At 42.0% G+C, this 22,560-nt stretch overlaps 1 protein-coding gene across 14 annotated transcripts in view; it reads left to right on the forward strand.

Moving 5' to 3' along the window:
- DOCK9 (dedicator of cytokinesis 9) overlaps positions 1 to 22,560 on the forward strand; it is a 446,969-nt gene that overhangs the window by 266,436 nt on the left and 157,973 nt on the right. For all 14 annotated transcript variants that reach the window (XM_077482985.1, XM_077482977.1, XM_077482982.1 and 11 more), the window contains exons 21-30: positions 562 to 683; positions 969 to 1,055; positions 1,993 to 2,082; positions 4,976 to 5,091; positions 6,114 to 6,183; positions 6,589 to 6,714; positions 6,866 to 6,937; positions 14,936 to 15,082; positions 16,639 to 16,722; positions 18,162 to 18,273. In XM_077482985.1, coding sequence (XP_077339111.1) covers positions 562 to 683; positions 969 to 1,055; positions 1,993 to 2,082; positions 4,976 to 5,091; positions 6,114 to 6,183; positions 6,589 to 6,714; positions 6,866 to 6,937; positions 14,936 to 15,082; positions 16,639 to 16,722; positions 18,162 to 18,273 — 1,026 coding nt within the window. The remainder of the gene's footprint in view (positions 1 to 561; positions 684 to 968; positions 1,056 to 1,992; positions 2,083 to 4,975; positions 5,092 to 6,113; positions 6,184 to 6,588; positions 6,715 to 6,865; positions 6,938 to 14,935; positions 15,083 to 16,638; positions 16,723 to 18,161; positions 18,274 to 22,560) is intronic.

A 22,560-nucleotide genomic window follows, 5' to 3' on the forward strand; every position in this document is an offset into this window, starting at 1 on the left:
TACCGTCTTAGCGGAGCTATTCTCCAGTCTGTTCCATTTGATGAAATTTAGTGCTGTTAATGCTGGTGGAAATTCAGAGTTGGAGTATTAGATATAATTTAATTAAAATAAAGACATTAATTTAGACATAACCTCACAATATAAAATTTCCAACCTCCGCTATAAAAATTTTATGTAATGCTTCTGGATTTTAAAACTCCAAGTTATGACGTCTATGCACTGGCTGAGCTGTCTTGCAGCACAGAATATAGGCCACATCTCAGAGGACCAGTGTGCAGGGACCAGAAGTGACGGAAATAGTTCTTGATCTAGATAACAATATTTTACTGAATCAGAGGTTCTTATTCTTAGAGGCACGAGCTGTTAGAATATATAAACAGCGCGTGCTAAAATAATAGCCCTCTTTTATGTTTTACTTAAGCATTCCTTCATACACTGTTAAACAGTACTGCATTAAATGTATAGTTGCATACAGTAACATTTCTGTTGATACTGAAGAAGGGGCTGTGAGAATGGTATTTCCAAGTGTGGTATGTTTAACATGTTTGTTTTTGTACACAGTTGGATATGCTTGGCTGCCTTTGCTAAAGGATGGTCGAGTGGTCACCAACGAGCAAAACATTCCAGTGTCTGCCAACCTTCCCACAGGTTATTTGGGCTATCAGGAATTTGGAGTAGGCAAGGTATAAAAGGTCTACACATTTATGTTACTTTCTTATATTTCATAGATGGAATAGGTAATGATTGCGGGGGTTAGTGATAAAGCCTAAGCACTCATACTTATTGCAGGCATGTCTATTACACTTTCGTTCATCCATACAGTTGTCACATCTTGTTTAGTGTTTGTCACTCAGCAGTGCACATTCTTTTTGGTGACACTAATGTTCAAATGCTTAAAACCAAGTGTACCTGACTATTCAGTAATTGAGCAGAATATACATTAATTTTTCTGTTTGGCTTTTAAATAGCATTCCGGTCCAGAAATTAAATGGGTGGATGGAGGAAAGCCATTGCTGAAAATCACTACTCATCTGGTGTCCACTGTTTATGCACAGGTAATTTTTCCAGATCATTACTTTTTGTACAATCCAGTATGAATTTACGAAAATCAGTAAAGCCCTTATTCCTGGCTATATATTTAGAAGTTCCCTTTTTTACATTGTGCCTGTTCCCTGAACAGTTCAACCTAACAGGTTCAGAAAAAAATTAAACAGGAAATTATATGATATGAGTTGTTACAGGTTGCCTTTGGAGACCTCTGTTAGGGTTCCTTTGCATATCCTATTTGTTAAGTTTTATACTATTTTGCTGAAAGTCAGTTGCAATCATTGGACAATGGAGGAGATAGCAAGAGTAGCAGCATGTATGTGAAGACCAGTGATTGCCAAATTAAGAGAGTGTAGGGGGCCTCAACTGATATAATCCAGGCAAATCAGATTTTTACAAGCTTAGCAGGGCATTCCCTGCTTATGTATGTCAGTTGGTACATGGAGCACACATCCTGAATTATAGTACACCATTTACCATAAGAGGTGGTTTCAGGTTTTAATTTTATATTATGAGGAAATTACAGTATAATTTGGTCAAATTAAACCTGTCATAAGGAAACATGGAGACTGTCATTGCTGACATCTCGTTCTCAAAATGTAAGGTACCTGGCTGTTATGTTAAACCTCTTGCTTAACACTAGATATCACTCAGAGGACATTTGCAGATGAGGCCTGTTGACTTTTCTCTAACTTTGTTGATCTGCCTGCTTGCTCTGGGTTATGGTTATGGACTATTCCAGCTACTTGGTCAATGTAACAGCGAGTCAACTTGATTTTCAAGAGTAGCTATACACCCCCCTGTAAACTGGAAAATCCATAACTTTAGGTCAGCAAATGCCTAGATATGTACACAAATAAGGTAATTGTATTTATGTATAAAAGGAAAAACTGAGTTTCTTTTCTATTTCATATGGTGACCATGCAGCTATTTATTTCGTTTTAGGATCAACATTTGCACAACTTCTTTCAGTATTGCCAGAAAAATGAATCTGGAGCACAGGCCTTAGGAAGTGAACTTGTGAAATATTTGAAGGTATTTATTGGTACATATGACTCAGGAGTTCCTGTATATTTACATTGGTCTCATAGCTACATAAGCACATTGTGAAATCTGAAGAGTGTGTGCAACAATATAAGGTGTTTGTGGGGGTTTATTTTCTTTGTTTTTATGCGGTCACATTTTGCATGAGGACCTTTCAAGGAAATGCAGAGAAAGCAGTTTCATGGCAGGCAGGTCATGTAGTGAAGTTGGGTGTAGACCTACTTTAACGTTTGTGGTGTAAAATTGAGTCAGCTTAGGATGGACATTTAGAAGCAGCTAGACAGACTTGTATAGTAAATGTAGAGAACAGGTATACATCCCGCAGCTATACCGATGTAGACTCCTACGGGATTTTCAATCCCTGAGGGAGGAATATGGTATATCAAACGTTTTTTTTTTTCGATACCTACAACTTCGGTCCAAATGGAATTTAACTACACCCTCGATACTTACACAATTAGTAACCTCATCGTCTAGGAAAGGACAGATATTAACTATATATGACTCGCTAATATCGCAGGTATCCAAGACTATGACATTCAAATGCAGGGCAGGATGGGGAGAAGATATAGGTCACATAACAGACGAGGAATGGTCTAATATAATGGAGAATGTGCCCAAGGTGTCCCTCTCTTCCCCCAAAAAACTCACACAACTATTCATTATACACCGAACTTGCCGTACCCCATATAAACTATACAAATGGCACAGAATAATATCAACTTGCGTGATTACAACTGATCCAAAACACAGCGGCAAGGCTGATAACAGGAAAAAAAACCCTGGGAATCCATCTCTCCTTCGCTGAGGAGCTTACATTGGCTAACCGTAAAAAATCGGATCATGTTCAAGACCCTTTGCCTCACCCACAAATGCGTGCATAGAGAAGCTCCACAATACCTAATGGAGAAAATAAATTATTACACACCAAACTGCAGTCTTCGATCAGCCAACAAAAACCTCCTCCTCGTGCCCAAAGCCCTGTATAAATCCAAGGGGGATCAGAGGTTTGCTGTCCAAGGTCCTCGGCTATGGAATGCTCTACCAATCCACATCCGCCTGGAAGAAAATCACCTGGCTTTTAGGAAAAAACTCAAGACCTTCCTCTCTTAGCAGATGATCAAAGCTCGCCACAGCGCCTAGAGACGATTGAGTTTGCAAGCTATGTCTGCTGGGATGGTTAGATGAGGAACTATATACGCCACACACATACATAGCCATTCTTAGAGTCCTGTTTATTGCTAGAAAACTTATAGCTAGAAAATGGCTTCGGTGTCGCCGCGCAAACACACGCCATGTGTTAATGTCGCCATTAACGACACCCTATTGAGGGAGAAGTTGACATACCAACATAGAGGCAGCCCAACAAAATTTTCAAATATATGGGATCCCTGATTGGGGATACCTGGTTTAGCCCTCTTCCAACTAGTCCAGAACAGAGTACTTGGTGGCAGGACATGGATGCCCCATCTCTTCCCCCTCCCCCCCCCCCATGAGGAGAGATGCTTATACTAGGTGGATAAGGGATGAGATGGCGACATGGAGACTTGGAATGTGGATCAGGCTGAAATAATAATTCTGATTAGATGATGTCTTGCTCTGCGGTAACGAGTTATATGGTTCACGTATTTATAAGATAGTTATGGATTAACACTGGAAATCAAACATGGGGGGAGGATTTAAAAACAAAAAACAAAAAAAAATTGTAATAATACTAAAAAAAAATGTAGAAAATAGAATTGTAAAAAAAAAACATAAAGTTTGCAACTTTAAGGGAAGCCTAATGCCGTGTACACCCGACCGGACTTTTCAACAAGAAAGCTCCGACGGACCTAATCTGGACAATTTGAACGTGTGTGGGCTTCATCGGACCTTTCTGTTTTGAAAAATCTGACAGACTTTAGAAATAGAACATGTTTGAAATCTTTCCGTCGGAACCAGTTGTTATCATGAAAATCGCTCGTCTGTATGTAGGTCCCACGGACCAACAACAACGCAAGGGCAGCTATTGGCTATTGAACTTCCTTTTTTCTAGTCCCGTTGTACGCCATCACGTTAAACGATCAGACTTTGGTGTGATCTTGCGTAGGCAAGTCCATTTCGTCTGAAAGTCCGTCAGAGTTCAGTCAGACGGAAAGTCCGGTCGTGTGTATGCGGCATTAGACCCAATAGCTCCTGCCTCTAATCACTCTGCCATGTGAGGAGTTCCCAGGCACAGTGCTGGATCAAGATTGGGCTCAGGTAAGTATAAGGGGAGTGGCTGGCATGTGGAGCTGCACACAGAATGTGTTTTACCCTAATGCAGAGAATGCATCAAGGTAAAAAAAAAAAAAAAACTTCTGCCTTTACAACCTCTTTAACGTGGTTGTAAAGGTATAAAGATTATTATTTTATTTTTTTTTAATCTTTTGTCTTTTTTTTATCTTGATGCATTCTGCGCATGAGGGTAAAAAAAAAACATCTGTGCACAGGATATAGACTTGCTGTACTATGGGAACGATCTGTGTGTGGGAGGACGCAATCAGTGGACCCTAGAAAAGGAGGACTGGGACTGCTCTTTCCAATACCATTGCACAGTAGGTATGACATGTTAGAATTGGTGAAAAAAATAAATTTTAAACTCACTTTAATGGCTTCGCTGGTGACAACTATAGAATTTTTTATGATTTCCCATCACAAGACAATTTAACACTCTCCGTGGGGTTTTGGATATAATATAAATATAAAACTGTTGGTTTATGGGAATATCATTGCATTGTTCTTTTCTGAAAAATATAATCAGGATCGCTGTACCATGGTAGCAAGCATTTTCATTTTATTTATTGTTTGTTTTATTCAGCAATTTTACATATACACTTTGAAATATCACACTGTTTCCTTTCAGAGTCTCCATGCAATGGAAGGACATGTCATGATTGCCTTTCTACCTACTATCCTTAACCAAATGTTTAGAGTGCTTACAAGAGCTACTCAGGAGGAAGTGGCTGTCAATGTGACACGGTAATACCTAGTAATTTAGTATTAGATCAGCTCTGTTCTATAACAGGGTGCTACTTTGTCAGTCTGCAGATGCCATCCATTTGAATGGTGGTCTGTGTGCTTATTACAGAATAAGGGCAGACATGTATGCAGTTATAATTTATATCATCTGATTGTTGGGTAATTATGAATGTTTGGCTTAGTCTTGAACTTCCAAGCTGTATAAAAGTGCTTTATATCAGACATCGGATTCCCATTATACATATGGGATTGATAATTTGATTAGCACTTGCATTTGTTTCCTGCTAATTTTTAAGGTTGGGTTCACACTAGTGCGAATTGGATGCGGGTTCCCCTGCATCCAATTTGCAAGACAGGAGAGTGTGCCCACCTCTATATGAAGCTGGTTCACATATCTTCGTGCCAGCTGTGGGCCAGATTACACAGGGGTCCTATGTGTCTTTGGCTCCATTTCAGGTACGATTTCAGGCAAACATTCTGGCCTGATTCGTCCCTGAAACGGAGAACAGGGACACATTGCTGTGAGCCACATCTGATTTAAGTGTGAACCTAGCCTAACAAAGATTATATGTACTGTATTTTAGTCTGAAACAATTTATACAGATTTTCAAAAACCCAAATCTTCAAGGTAGCATTTTTTAAAGGAATGTCAATATAACAGTTGCTAGGTCTGTGTTTTTGTTTTGTTTTTTTGTCTGTGGATTTAACTGAATGGCTTCTCTGACATAAAACAAGCAATTTTAAGTCCTAACGTCACTGGCTACACAAATTTTCACCTTTTTAGAATTAGTTACATTTATTAAGTGCAAGTTCATTATACTGTGCATTTCTCAGACAGTTGTCCACTGTCAGTTGACATATTATTGCAATGCTTGTATAAAGGCTTTTTTAACATAATCTGATTATCATCAGATTAGCACGTCATTTATATGAATTCACATACACCATTGTCCAAATCAGTCACTTGGCAAGAATTAACATATGACAGAAATAATTGAATCCTTTAATGCATGCTGTTTCAGAGTCATTATCCATGTGGTTTCTCAGTGCCATGAAGAAGGACTGGAGAGCTACCTGAGGTCATATGTAAAGGTATGTTATCCTTGGTTTGTTTCTAACTTTTCTTAACCACCTTCCCCCCCCCCCCCCCCCCCCCAAATGGTAGTACATCATATATATTTTCAGGTCAGTTTAATTGATTTACCAATTCTCAGATGGAGACTAGCAGCATTTCAAGATTGAGCTTATGATTTGAATACTTTCCGCAGTATCTTTTACACACATCTGCATATTTTTATACCTCCTAAGCCAGATAATGTATGCTAGGTTTCAGTGGAAAGGAGGTTGATGCCAGATAGTTGGACACGTCCTAGTCTCTTTATCTCTTCTTGGCAATGCCCATGAATGCTGCATTTGTGCTTCCCAAGGTGTAAGGTTTATACATGTTGTTTAGTACATAGTCTTTTTTTCTAATAGTTTTCATCCCTGTTTTCATAGTATGTTTACAAGGCAGAGCCATATATTACATCTGAATACAAGACTGCGCATGAAGAGCTGGCCAAATCCATGACAATGATCCTCAAGCCTTCTGCCGACTTTTTAACCTGTAACAAGCTCCTCAAGGTACAAGGACAGCTCCTGAATAAATACAAATGTGTATTTAACTGTTATCTTTATTGGATTGCGATTTTATATCAGGATTCTTGTAGCTATTTTAACTTTATTCCTATGTTTTATGTATGCACGCACTAACTCACTGTTATTTTATTCATAGTACTCATGGTTTTTCTTTGAAGTCCTAATAAAATCTATGGCCCAACACCTTGTTGAGAATACAAAAATAAAAGTATGTATTATCTTTTTGTTTTTATATCTAACACCTGTGTATTCGGTTATGCCATTTTGTCTTCAATAAAATAATGTTCAATGATCTATGAATGCAGCTGGGGAAAGTACCTGACTGTTTCTATTAGCATCCTACAATTGCCTGTATAGCAGCGCTAGGGAGACCAGATAGAGCAGAGTAAAGTTGGGTGTAGATAAGCCAGCTGGCTGATCAATAAAAAATGACCTATCAAAATAACAAATGTGTTCCCTCCACACAATTGAGATAGATCATTAAATTGACTCCTCTTGAAACGGAATGGCCATAGATGGATTGAAATTCAGCCAGGCCCCGCTAAACTGGCTGAATTTTGAGCCATCTATGGCCAGCTTAAAGTGGTTGTAAACCCTTACATATACCCAGTGAAGTGAATAGCCTCAGGTGCTACACATAGATGTAACAAATCCTCTAACATTGAAGTCACTCCTGCTGATAACAGAGGAACTACACTTTAGAGAGCACTACAGATATGTGCTTAGCTCAAATTCCAGGACTGGGGTTTTGAACCACTTTAAGGAATTGGTCAGACTCTACTGCAGTGCACATGCATGTTTACTTAACCACTTGCTTACTGGGCACTTAAACCCCCCTCAGTCCCAGACCAATTTTCAGCTTTCAGCGCTGATGCACTTTGAATGACAATTGCGCGGGCATACAACACTGTACCCAAATGAAATTTTTATCATTTTTTTCCCACAAATAGAGCTTTCTTTTGGTGGTATTTAGTTACAGCTCGGAGTTTTATTTTTTGCTAAATAAACAAAAAAAGATGCAAAAAAATAAAAATAAATAAATCATGTTTTAATAGTTTGTTATAAAATTTTGCAAACGGGTCATTTTTCTCCTTCATTGAAGTGCGCTGATTAGGCGGCACTGATGGGCTGCATTGGTGGGCACTGATGGGCTGCATTGGTGGGCACTGATGGGCTGCATTGGTGGGCACTGATGGGCTGCATTGGTGGGCACTGATGGGCTGCATTGGTGGGCACTGATGGGCTGCATTGGTGGGCACTGATGGGCTGCATTGGTGGGCACTGATAGGCATAGTTAAGGCGGCACTAATAGGCACAGATAAGGCGGCACCGATGGGCAAAGATGGGCACAGATAAGATGGCATGGATGGGTGGCACGGATAAGTGGCACGGATGGGTGGCACGGATGGGCACTGATAGGTACCACTGATAGATGGGACTGATGGGCACTGATAGGTGGCACTGATAGGTGGCACTGATAGGTGGCTCTGATGGGCGGCACTGCTGGGCACTGATGGGCGGCACTGCTGGGCACTGATGGGCGGCACTGCTGGGCACTGATGGGCGGCACTGGGTCGCAGCACCTTTGAGGCAGATTGTGGGCACTGTGGGTGGCACTGTTGGTGGCACTGCTGGATGGCACTGTGGGTGGCACTGTAGGTGGCACTATGGGCACTGATGGGGGGCACTTACTTTTATTCAGGATGGCACGGCGGTGGGCACTGGCAGGGGGCAGGTGGTCGGCTGTATTGCTGGCCGTGATCGGGACTGATGTCCCGATCACGGCCGCCGGTGATCGGCTTTTTTTTTCTCTCCTCGCGCTGTCAGCGCGAGGAGGAATAATAGCCGATTACCGGCTCCGTTCTATCACATGATCAGCTGTCATTGGCTGACAGCTGATCACGTGATAAGGGGTCGGGATCGACCCCTTGCACGGATCGGTGATCAGGCGAGTCTCACGGACTCGCCGATCACAGAGCGCGCCGCGCGCGCCCCTCAGGGGGCGCGCAGGCCGCTCGTATCCGGGACGACGTCAATAGACGTAGTCCCGGAAATGTAGGTCCGCGCTAATGCCGTCATTTGGCAATAGCGCGGATCTGTAGTGGTTAAAAAAAAAAAAAAACATTAGCTTGGGAATTTGTTTTTAACCACTATTCTCGACCAGTCTCAGGCAGAGAATCTGATTGTGCTGTCTGGCAAGGATGCATTGATCAAAAACTGCACACAATTACAAAACTTTTGACAAGAACAATTACCAATTATGCATTTCAGCTGTGTATTTACCTGGCTGCCTAGTTTTTAACCTGAATGACCATTTACTAGTTAAATAGATTCATTTTACTTTCAAGTGCACAACAGAATAATGATGTTTCAAGAGAGGAGGATTGGTGATATAAAGTTAAAGTAACAATATTGCCCAGAAACACTGCTTTTGTCCCCTTCTAGCAGTCCCAGACAGCACTCTTGGCTCATCACTGCTTTGGGTGCCTCATGCAGCAAGCCAAGTGCTAAGGCACTCATTTATGCATGCTCCTGTCAGGTTCTAAACTGAGTTTTCTATGGACACACATAGCACCAGAAAGCCATACCGCCACTCCCCACAGGAATTTGTCTGACAGCAGCAGGAGACAATGTCTCCACTGGCCCTCAGTTGCTCCTGGGAAACCAGGAGGTGAGGGGAGAGATGCTGTAACCTAAAGAGCTGGCATGAAGACAGGTAAGTGTTTAAGAATGAAGGGAGTAAGACAGGTAGTGAGGATTTTTTTTTGTTCATACAGAAAATAAATAAAAAGTTTAGACTCTAGTACTATGTATTTTTTCAGTAGTTGTAGACAAATAATTGTGGCTTTTTAGACTGACATATTCAGGTGGCAATTTAAATAAGTAATTCAGCTAATTCTACAGTTACAATATGTTTTTCTACATTCTGAAATCTGAGAGGGCCGATAGGGTTAAACACAAGTGTGTTCCTCTGGGGTCTGGGTGGTAAACTTATATAAAACCTACAAATCCACAATTAAGATGAAAATTACAAGGTTTGATTGGCCACAAAATACTACCTTGCAAATTTCAGTTTCCATAAATGAATGTTATCCGGTTGTCTACTTCAAATAGCCTGGAAGATTTTCCTAGCGCAAATGTCATTTTTGTCAGTGTTAACGTTAAGTAGGAAAAAGTCTGTAGTCGTTTTGTCATGCTTTATTTGTAGCAAATTGTAATTCCACAGCAATAGCATTATTTTTATTGCTATTATGGGATTCATTTATTCATTTGGGATTTTCTATTTTGTATTTATAGAAAAGGTTAATAGCATGGCTTTATTCAGTAAACACTGATATTTATCTTTGTACGTTTTCCTATAATATAGCATTAGTTGCACTGAAGGAAAAAAAAAAAGTGAATTCTCATTTGTATATTACACCATGATATGATCTGCCCAAAAACTACCACAGAATCAAAGCCCCAAACTAAATGTAGGCTGTCACAGCAAAACTGAGGACAGCTAGAAAAGCATTTAAATTGTAAATTCTCCTTTCTTTTTCATACATCATGGGACACAGTCAGGCTAATATTCATTACCTGCTGGATTATACTGCATCATCAGGTGAATGGACACTGGTAGATCAAAGGTCTTCAGACAGGAAGTGATCCCCTATATAACCCCTCCCACACAGGAAGCACTTCAGTCTTTACCAGTGTCTGCAAGGTGGATGGCACGCTTTGCTTGAGCTCTCTGAGCTCCAGGTCTCTAGTCCCACAAACTGTTCTTAAATGAATCAAAGGATTGACTGATAGGATTCATTTTACACAGGCTTTTATGCTTAAATAAATGGCACCTGAGCCTTGCAAAGAAGACTCAAGATCCTGCAAGGTTTTGCCTGTAATGCAGCCTCTGGGCGCTGGACCCTGCAAAGTGGAATCCTGGACACCACAGCGCTAAGACATTCCTGCAGGGTGCTGTACATGTCCAAGGGACTGGACCCTAAACATGAAAAGGGTACCAAGTCCTTGAAGGTCCTCAAGTGACAGGAACCGGCAGTGATGGGAGAAGTTTGGGCTCTTAGTTTCTAAGTTGCCCTGCGTCTGGACGGCTAAGTGAAAACACTTTACTTATTATTGTGGGGTGTCCCAGTGATTGTAACAATCACTCAAGCTAGCTAGAGCCTGTGTGCTGTGACCATACTGGGGAGTTTTGGCCTAGCTGTGGGTGTTTGCAAAGTGTACCTTTTTTGCTTGTGTCTGGCTGTTTCTCACCTGTATGATGGCGCACAATGGTGCGCCATTTCGACTTGGTTCACCAGGGCGCACATTAGTTTGCAAAAGCGCAGCTGGACTTAGTTGTTAGACTAAATGTGCCAAGCAAGATTGTTACATAGGGGCTTGGGAGCCCTATTAAAGGGTCTTCCTTCTGAGGTGTTTTAATACTACACCCAAGTACTCTTTTTGTGGCTAGTAAATGTCTTCAAAAAAGAGGATCGGGACTAACACTATAGGGAAGGGCACACCGATGTCGTCAGTAGTTCCTCATGAACCTAGTCGTATGCCTAGTGTTGTATCCCCTGACAGACCAGAGGCTTCCGGGCATTCTAAACCGCTGCTCCTATCTGTTTTTGTGCCTAGAGTCAATGCTGCTGTTTCACCCTTTATCACTGAGGATGAACTGTCCTTGGCCCTAGCTGGGTTAGACCGCAGGATTGCTGGCATGTTTGCCTCCATCCCGCAGGGTAGCAGGAAACGTGGCAAATCCCCCTTCCAGAGCCTCTTAGTCTGGAGCAGGAATGAGTTGAGGATGGGGAAGAGCTTAAAGCTCGGTTGTCTGTGGAGGGCCCGGCAGATGAGTATGCTTCCGAGCAATCTGGACAAGAAGATATCCAGTTGATGTCTGATTCTCAGTCGCAGAGGCTTTTGATCCTGACTCTGACTGAAATGACTGGAAAAAAAAAGTCAGCAGCTGCAAACACTGCAGCTGCTGACTTAATCAGCCCACTTACATGTCCAGGGCGCCCGCGATGTCGGCCGCCGAGGCCGACCTGTCCCTCGGCTCTCGGGTCCCGGCGCCGCCATTCCTTGTAAGGGAAACAGGCAGTGGAGCCTTACGGCACCTCAATTATTATATCTCGCTGCTACAAGCTAGAGCTGCGGGGGGTCCTCCCTCAGAGGTTTTTAAGATCCATAGTTCCCTTGGATCCTCCAAAAATAAACTTAGGTCTGATCCTAGATACGGTTCAAGCAAGAATATTCTTGCCACTTATAAGGATCTGTGCCCTGAAGGTTCAGGTGCATCAGATAAGGTATTTGTCTTCTAGGGAGGATGGTATCCTCCTTCAAGGCAGTGCCATATGCCCAGTTCCATTCCAGGCCTTTTCAAAAAGACATTTTGTTGGCCTGGATCAGAAGAAGAAAAGCCCTGGATTAGCCAATGTGCTCATCTCCTTGGGCACACTGAAGCCTAAACTGGTGGTTGCAGAATCAGAACCTGTGAAAGGTTAAATCCTTTCTCCCATTAACTTGGAGAGTACTGACTACAGATGCCAGGCTCTCAGGATGGGGAGTGACCCTAGAAGGGCTCACAGCTCAGGGGAAATGGTCAGGGACAGAACAGATCCTGCCCAACAATGTCCTGGAAATACAGGCAGTACGTCTGGCCCTACGGTCCTGGACGATGGAGCTTCAGGACTGCCCTATCAGGATTCAGTCCAACAATGCCACTGCAGTGGCCTATATAAACCACCAAGCAGTACCAGGAGTTCGTCAGCTCTGAAAGAGGTGAACCACATACTAGCCTGGGCAGGGGGACATGTGCCGATTCTATCTGCCCGGGGCCATGGTCCCTACACCCAGGGGTGTTCCAGGAAATTTGCCAGCGTTGGAGATTGTCAGGTGTTGACCTGTTGGCATCCAGGTTCAACAACAAGCTACAGCAATTTGTGTCCCGAAAAAGGGATCCTCTGGCAATTGGAGCAGATGCTCTGATAGTTCCGTGGAGACAGTACTCCCTGGTTTATGCTTTTTCCTCCGATTCCTCTCCTTCCACATTTGTTGGCAGGATTTGGAAAGGGGGGGTTCCAGTCACCCTAGTGGTGCCAGCCTGGCCCAGAAGGCCCTGGTTCCCACAGATTGTAAGACTGACGGGCAATGTGCACTTCCACATCGCTCTGTTCTACTGTCTCAAGGTCCTATATTCCACCCCAATTTACAGTTTCTAAATTTGACGGCATGGCCGTTGAAGCCAGGGTGTTAAAGGACCGTGGCATCTCGGGATCAGTAGTGTCTACCCTAATGAATGCTAGAAAAGCTTTCACTAGGAATATTTATCATAAGCTCTGGAAGACTTCTTGCTTGGTGTGAAGCCAGAAAATGTCCTCCTTGGAAAAATATGTGATTGGGACAATTCTCTTTTCCACAATCGGCTGTGGAAATCAAATGGGCTTTGAGTACAATCAGAGGTCAAGTTTCGACCCCATCAGTATTCTTCCAAAGGCTTTTAGCCTCCCATTCACTGATACAAACCTTTATGCAGGGGGTAACTTGCTTGCTTCCCCCCATTAGGTCACCTATGTGTCCTTGGGACTTGAACTTGGTGTTGTCTGTGTTACAGAAATGAACATTTGACCCTATCAATGAAATCCTATTAGACTTGCTGTCACGCAAGCTAGCCTTCCTGATGGCCATTGCCTCAGCTAGAAGGGTGTCAGAGTTGGCAGCTCTTTCATGCAGGGAACCATACTTGATGCTTCACCACGACAGGGTCATGTTACAACCTGTTCCATAATTTTTTCCAAAAGTAGTGTTGGCCTTTCATTTAAATCAGGACATTATTTTGCCTTCTTTTATCTCTCAGCCTCGTTTGTTGGAAGAAAGGTGACTGCATTCTTTGGACGTTGTCCGGGCACTCAAGGCTTATTTGTCTATCTGCGGATATCCGTGGATCAGACTCCTTTTTTGTTTTACCAAAAGGACCCAAGAAAGGGCAGGCAGCTTCCAAAGCTTCCATTGCCACTTGGGGCCGTCAATTGGTGATTCAGGCCTACGGTCTGAAACGTAAAGCTCCTCCCTTAAGGGTGAGCGCTCATTCTACCAGGGGTGTAGGAACCTCCTGGGCTTTTCGCCATCAGGTATTTCGATTTGCAAGGCTGCTACCTGGTCTTCAGTGCATACGTTCACAAAATTTTATCAAGTGGATGTTTAAACAGCCAAGGATTTGGCTTTCGGCTGCAGTGTACTGTGGGCTGCCGTATAAGTTCTGATGGCTATTGTTTGATAAAGTGTCTCCCTCCCCTCAAGCCTATTGCCCTGGGATGTCCCAGTAGGTAATGAATATTAGCCTGACTCTGTGTCCCATGATGTATGAAAAAAAAATAGCATTTTTTCATCATACTTAGCTGTAAAATCAAAATTTTTTTTTGAGGATTCAGTGCTTGCTACAAAACTGAAGTGCTTCCTGTGTGGAAGGGGTTATATGGGATCACTTCCTGCCTAAAGACCAGTGTCCATTCACCTTGTTATTGAGTATAACCCAGTAGGTAATGAATATTAGCCTGACTATGTGTCCCATGATGTACTCTAAGAAAAGGATTGTACACACGGTTGGATTCTCTGATGGGAGCTTTTTGTCGGAAATTCTGACCGTGTGTAGGCTCCATCCATCACACAAAATTTGAGATCTGGATCTCAAATTTTCTGACAACAAAATCTGTTGATGGAAATTCCTATTGTGTGAACACAATTCCGACACAAAGTTCCATGCATGCGCGGAATCAAGCAGAAGAGCCGCGCTGGCTATTGAACTTAATTTTTCTCGGCTCGTCATACGTGTTGTACGTCACTGTGTTCTTGACGATCACAGTTTCCGACCAACTTTGTGTGACCTTATATATGCAAGACAAGTTTGAGCCCACATCCATCAGAAAAAATCCATGGATTTTGTTGTTGGAATGTCCGATCGTGTGTACGGGGCATTAGAATTGCTTGTGCTTCATTAACAGTTGTAATATAGGACTACATATATGACCGTGTCTGCAGTTAAAATGGTTTGTGGCATAGTGTCTGTAGTTCAGCAGTATCCTGTCAATCAAGTCTCTCAAGAGGACAGTTATTGAATATATTTAATGTCCACTAAGTATTGTATAAACGTATAATTGTTAAATTTATTTTTATTTTTCTGATTTTGCATGGTAATTCACGCTTTATTTTTCATTTTTTCTAGTTACTACGAAACCAAAGATTCCCAGCCTCTTTTCATCATACGGTGGAAACCTTGGTTAATATGCTTATGCCACACATCACACAGAAATACAAGGACAATCCAGAGGCCTCTAGGAATGCAAACCAGAGCCTTGCATTCTTCATCAAAGTAAATAAATCAGAAAAAAAGTTTAGAAGTGGGGGATGTATAGTATTTGTGTTTATTTTTTATTTATTTTTCTATGCTTAGGACTAACAACATTTTGTAATTTGGTAGGGTAAATATGATTTGTATGCACCTGATACATTTTGATTTAGGAAGTAGGCCTTTAATGGTGTTTACCAAGCTGATTTTGATTTTGTTGAAGAAAAAGCCATTTTTCACAGCTAAGAAGTTAAATTTCATATTACACAAACAACTGAATTGAGTGGCTCCAGCCCCTTTTTCTCACAGCTATGTACATTTCCTTACAGCCTTACAGTCAGAGAAACAAAGTCAGAAAATGAACTGCTTCTGACCTAAAAATAACCTTACGTTTTTTTTCTACATACTTTAACCACTACAATACAGGGCACTTTCGCCCCCTTCCTTCCCAGCCCAATTTTCAGCTTTCATCGCTCTCGCACTTTCAATGACAATTGCGCGGTCATGCTACACTGTACCCAAATGAAATTTTTATAATTTTGTTCACACAAATAGAGCTTTATTTTGGTGTTATTTATTCACGACTCCGTTTTTTAGTTTTTGCGATATAAGGGCAAAAAAAGCGCAAATTTGGGAAAAAAACTATTTTTTCTTTTTTCTATTTTAAAAGAAATCCAATAAAATCAAATTTTGTCATAAATTGAAGCCAAAAGTATTCTGCTACATGTTTTTGGTAAAAAAAATTCCGTTAAGTGTATAATAATTGGTTTGTGTGATCACGGACATATGTACGCAAATAATCATGTACATATGTGTGCAGGTGATCGCGTACATATGTGTGCAGATAATCATTGGAACATGTCATTTTAGTGGGACATATGTGGGGGACATGTAATTTTTTATTTGGGGACATGTGTGGTGGCATGTGTATTGTGGTGACATGTGTGTTTACACTGTAGGTTTATACTAGACTAGTGATCAGTGAGTAAAAGGCTGTAAAAAAAAGCTCATACTCACTGATCACCAGCAGGAGATCTGCTCTCCTCTCCTCAGCGACGACTTCCTTGTGAGGAGAGGAGAGCCGATTGCCTAGCAACTGGCTGTTTGTTTACATCACATGATGGACGTGATTGGACACAGCCATCATGTGATCAGGAGGGCCAATCACAGAGCCCTCCTGCCGATCCGAGATGCGCCGTGTCTGGGTGACACGAGCGCATCGGGGTTGCGCCGCTGCGCTGGCATGCGCGCGCGATCCCCCTCCTTCTGAAGGACGTTCCTGAATGTCCATTCAGAAGTAGGCGGCTCCCACCCGGTCGTATATGTACATTGGCCTGGTGGGAAGTGGTTAAATATCATTTTTGTAAAGAGCATAACCTTAATATTGACTGTATACCATAGCTGTATTGAGAAGGGAATTTCTTATCTCCACATTTTTGTTTAGTTGTACTGTACTTTCCCTGTTTTGTTCATGTCTGTAGTTGTATGCTCAGCTAAAGTCAAACATTTAAAATGTTATCTTGTGGTGTTTTCAGTGTTGGCTCCTTTTATAAACCTTGCTCTTTCATATGTTTTTGCAGCGGTGCTTCACTTTCATGGACAGGGGTTTTGTGTTTAAACAGATTAATAATTACATGAGCTTCTTTGCACCTGGAGATCCAAAGGTGAGATGAGTTTACTTTCATCCTAAACCACTAAATTTTTCAGTGTCAGGCTCAGTTCACACTAGTGACTTGTCATGCGAATTTGGACACACAACATTGCATGATAAGTTGAAGCTTTTGGATTTCAATGACACCCATTCCAATCTATGCGACTTAACCACTTCCGGACCACCGATTGCCAATATACTTCCTAACTTTGAAGTGGAATATCGTTGGTATGGCAGAAGCTAGCTTGTGGCAGGTGACGAGGCAAATGACAATCCGCAACCTGTGGCAAGTGGACAATCCCCAACTTGTGTCAGGTGACGTGGCAAGTGACATGCTAAATATAAGTACACTGCTGCGCTCACTGCTACTCACTCTGGTCTCACAAAATGGCTGAACTAGTTAAAAAATCTTTTTTTTTTTTTTTTTGAGGTTATCTTATAAACGCTTCTAGACGCAAACGTGGCATGCAAACGAGGCAAAACAGGCGTTTCTAAATGCCGGTTTCAGCTTTTAAAAACATGCTTTCAGCAGAGTTTGCACTGGCGTCTCGTGTGCATGGGACCTTAATCTAAATATGAGATCTGAGGTCTTTATGGCCCCAGACCTCATATTTAAGAGGTCCTGTCATGCTTATTTTCTATTACAAGGGATGTTTACATTAGCACAACACAATTTTTGTTTTAAAAGAACAGTGTAAAAATACTAAAAAGGTAAAATGAGAAAAAAAAACACCAATTTTTTTAAACGCGACCTGTCCTGCCGAGCTCGCATGCAGAAGTGAGTAGCGCCCCACTTATGAAAACTGTGTTCAAACCACACGTGAGGTATCGCTGTGATCGGTAGAGTAAGAGCAATAATTCTAGCATTAGATCACCTCTACAACGCAAAACATGCAACCTGTAGAATTTTTTAAACGTTGCCCATGGAGATTTTTAAGGGTAAAAGTTTGTCGTCATTCCACTAGCGGGCACAATTTTGAAATGTGACAAGTTGGGTATCAATTTACTCAGTGTAACTTTATCTTTCACAATATAAAACAATTGGGCTAACTTTACTGTTGTCTTATATTTCTTATATTTTAATTAAAAAAAGTGTATTTTTAAATTATTTTAAAAAAAAGTGCGCTTGTAAGACCGCTGTACAAATACGGTGAGACAAAGTATTGCAGCGACCGTCATTTTATTCTTTAGGGTGTTAGAAAAAAAATTATTTTCTAGAAAAAAAAAAATGTTTTTAACTTGTTAACAACAAATCTCTAAAAGAGGCTTAGTCATTAAGTCGCTAAAAAAGGTTCCTGCACTATTTTGATTAAACTTTCTTAAACTTGAGTCCTGATAGTGTAAAGTTGCCTGAATGTCGCACGACTTTGGAGTTGCACTAGTGTGAGCCGAGCCTTAAAAATTGCTTTTTAAATACCTTAACAATTGCCAACTGCTGCTGTTGATTTTCAGACACTGTTTGAATACAAGTTTGAGTTTTTGAGAGTTGTCTGTAACCACGAGCACTACATTCCCTTAAATTTACCGATGCCGTTTGGAAAAGGCAGGATCCAAAGATATCAAGGTAATGCTGATTCTTACATCATGGATTGAGGAAATAAGGTTGTAAATTATATTTAAAGCCCAAACTGTTTTTAGCATAGTAGGTTTAACACGTCATTTGATTTTTTTTTTTTTTTTGCTATCATTTGGAACATTTTCCTTTTCCTTCTGTCCTAAAGTGTGAGAAATGCTATCTCGAACAGTTTTCACCAGAAGTTTCCCAGTTGCAAGATTTACCCTTCTGCTCTGCTGGCAGTTCAAAATTTTAGATTTTCTCTTACATTTTGTTTCATTTACAATGGCACTAGTACAAAAAGAGGTGCATCTCTCCAGAGGGATCACAGACCCCAATAAAACCTTACATGGGTTCTAACCCTTACCTACTTTATTCAGTTCTAAGCTGTGGCATTCTAAGGAGAACGATATGCAACAGAGTTCTTTTTTTTTTTCTTAACCTCCCTGGCAGTACGATTATATCGGATTTTAGGTGCTAAAAACGGTATAATTATTTTGCATGAAAATTTGGCGTTTTATATTGTAGTCCTGTAATTCTTAGCAATAACTCGCTTAAATCTGTCCAAACCAGAGTCTAGCAGACATACCGGGTATGATAAAGTTTGAAAAATGAAATCATAAATTATAATATAATAAATACCGTATATACTCGAGTATAGGCCGACCCGAATATAAGCCGAGGCCCCCAATTTACCCCCAAAAAAACTGGCAAACTTATTGACTCGTGTATAAGCCGAGGGTGAGACATGCCTGTCCATCCCTGTGTGTGTGTCCGTCCATCCCTGTGTGTCCGTCCATCCCTGTGTGTCCGTCCATCCATCCCTGTGTGTGTGTGTGTCCATCCATCCATCCATCCCTGTGTGTGTGTGTCTCCATCCATCCATCCATCCCTGTGTGTGTGTGTCTTCATCCATCCATCCCTGTGTGTGTGTGTCTCCATCCATCCATCCATCCCTGTGTGTGTGTGTATCCATCCATCCCTGTGTGTGTGTGTGTCTCCATCCGTGTGTGTGTGTGTGTGTGTGTGTGTGTGTGTGTGTGTGTGTGTGTGTGTGTCCAGCCTACCTGTGTCCCGAGCCTTTGTCCCGAGCCTTTGTCCCGAGCCTCTGTCCCGTGCCTTGCCTCCTTGCCTCCGTCCCGTGCCGTGCCTTGCCTCCGTCCCGTGTCGTGCCTTGCCTTGCCTCCGTCCCGTCCCGTCCCGTGCCGTGCCTTGCCTTGCCTCCGTCCCGTGCCCTCTTCGTCGGCGCCTCGGCGGCCATTGTAAAATTCAAAAGCCGCGCCTCCGCCTTCGCCTGTGATAGGCGGAACACTGAATTTCCCAGCAGCCTGTGTTCCGCCTATCACGGACATCGTATCATCCTCGTCCGTAGTACGAGGATGATACGATGTCCGTGATAGGCGGAACACAGGCTGCTGGGAAATTCAGTGTTCCGCCTATCACAGGCGAAGGCGGAGCCGGAGGCGCGGCTTTTGAATTATAGAATGGCCGCTGTCTGTCTGCTCGACACGCTGATCGAGCGGGCAGACAGCGATGACTCGAGTATAAGCCGAGGGGGGCACTTTCAGCCTCAAAAAAGAGGCTGAAAATCTCGGCTTATACTCGAGTATATACGGTAATTATAAATGTACCAAATAATTTAAAGGGATTGTAAAGTCAAATTTTTTATTTTTTTAAAATAACAAACATGTTATACTTACCTCCACTGTGCCACTCATTTTGCACAGAGTGGCCCCGAACCTGCTCTTCTGGGGTCCCTCGGCGGCTGTCTCTGCTTCCTCCCGCAGGTGCTTCTCAAGTTCATGCGAGCTCCCTCGCATTGGTGAGAAGCACCTGCGGGCGCGCTCCTGTGATACAGCCGGCGGCTATAGCCGCTCGCTGTATCACAAGGCCCCGCCCCCAGCGCGCTGCGTCATTGGATGTGATTGACAGCAGCGCGAGCCAATAGCTGCGCTGCTTTCAATCCATCCACTCCAGCCAATCAGCGGCCAGGCTGAGCGGCGAAGAGGACGGCGGGGGCGAGCGCGGGATTTTCGAGGGGTCAGGTAAGTAAAACGGGGGGACTGGGAGCGCCGGCAGTGTCAGATGTTTTTTCACCTAAATGCATAGAATGCATTAAGGTGAAAAAACATTTACCTTTACAACCCCTTTAACAATAATAAAAATTATTCAATCAATATGTAATCAAATCAAAAACACTGAAATTTGCTCAGTTGCAGAATTTTCGCTGTCATTAGATTTATGACAAATGACAGATGACAAATTTCCCCACAAATCGCTATCGCTCAATTCTGCGAGTGATTCCAATTTATTATCACTGTTTTCTAGCTGGTCTAAAACCATTTTTTGATGTAAAGGTACAGTTTTGGTTGCTTTGGACAATCTCCAGTTTCCAGGCATAAAGAACAGTTTTTGTAATATAAAACTGCATGCAGGACACTGGGCAGACCACTAGGGACAAAGGGGATGTGAAACAATTACATACAGCAATGTAATTTGTAAGATTACATTATACCGTATGTATAGTATGTGTTTCACTTTTTGAATTTGGCGCCGATCTCTGTCCCCGTGCATCGCAGCGCTCGCAGGGAACGGAGATCGGCTCCGTGATGAATTGAGCGGAGGACGAGCCGCTCGTACAGTGCAGGGACATCGCTGGATCCAAGGGAGAAGTTAAGTAAGCGTCCTGCATACAGCGATGCGGTCCTGAGTCTGGCTCGGGGTTACCGCTTTTGGTATAAAAATTCCACCCTGAGCCAGACTCTGGAATACTGCCAGGGGGCTTAAGCCAGCCGTAGACAGATGGAAATTCAGCTTGTACAAATGGAACCAGATGAGTTTCAATCAGTCTATGGGGGCAGGCTGGTTATATCGAAGTTGATCCAATAATTTGACTTTATTACAACCAGTCAGTTTTTTTTTTTTTTCCACCCCATCACTAAAAGCGGCTATAGCTGCCAGCAGTTATCATTGTAAATGTATTCTGCCAGTGGGGGAGGCTCTCTGTGCTCTCCAATGGCAAAACACAATCATGCTACAGGAAGGATTGCCCCATCAACACAGTCGGTGTTACATTATGCAATTTTCTTTCCATCAATGAATGTCCTGCCTTATGATTATAATTGTTAGAAAGATGGTGACTTATAAGTTATAAACACTTAAGTGTTTTACCTACAGAATTCATTTGAGTTATGTGATTATGTGTCTTAATGTGATTATAGTTTAGATGCAAGTATGGCAGTTTTTTAAAACTAATCATTAATATCACTCACAATTGGTTACAACTTGAAGCCGCATGGGTTGTAGCAATGTGTTTTTTAAGGAAATATGTTCAAACATATCTTCTTAAACTAAGCTCTCTGATTTATTCCTTATGCTGAACCCTAGAAACACTGGTGCTATAAATGATTAAAACGACAACCTGTATTTTTTTTAATTATCAACCTCTTTAATGATGTACATTGTGCAGCTTCAACAATATGTTAACTTAACAGGTCATATTCCTGATATGTGGCTGTTGTATCAAGTATTTCTTCCTTTGTGTGAAATACCTGGTGATCCTGCCAGTACCTCTGCTTTTTCTATTTCAACTGACCACGCCAAGCTTAGAAGAACATCCTTCCTAGCATGTTCAGCTTTCTGGCTTCGAGAGAGCAGCCTGCCTGTCCTGTATTGGCCAAGACTTGTGCCCATACACCCCCTTGCACAGCCATTCACTGGGAGCAATCTGTGAACAGTTGTTTCTCCACCCCTAGTGCTCTAGGCTCCTGCAGTTGAGAACAAGATTGTGTTCACATAAAAAAAAAAGAGAAAAAAGGCTTTTATTTTATTTATTTATATATATATATATATATATATATATATATATACCGGTATATATAATATATATATATATATAATATATATTTATACACACACACACACTTGCGTTGCCTTTCATTTGTATTTTAAACTAAATGGGTTGTTTTATGGGGTAAGGGTCCATATATACTTCAAAGCTGCGGAAACACCCGCTTGCCCATGGGTTCTGCAAATTACAGTATCTCACAAAAGTGAGTAAACCCTCACATTTTTGTAAATATTTTATTCTATCTTTTCATGTGAAGCACTGAAGAAATTACACTTTTCTACAATGTAAAGTACTGAGTGTACAGCTTGTATAACAGTGTAAATTTGCTGTCCCCTAAAAATAATTCAGCACACAGCCATTAATGTCTAAACCACTGACAACAAAAGTGAGAACACCCCTAAGTGAAAATGTCCAAATTGGGCCCAATTAGCCATTTTCCCTCCCCG

The sequence above is a fragment of the Lithobates pipiens genome, unplaced genomic scaffold (assembly GCF_037356315.1).
Source record: "Lithobates pipiens isolate NorthernLeopardFrog02 unplaced genomic scaffold, aLitPip1_a1.2 Scaffold_16, whole genome shotgun sequence".
NCBI lineage: Eukaryota > Metazoa > Chordata > Amphibia > Anura > Ranidae > Lithobates > Lithobates pipiens.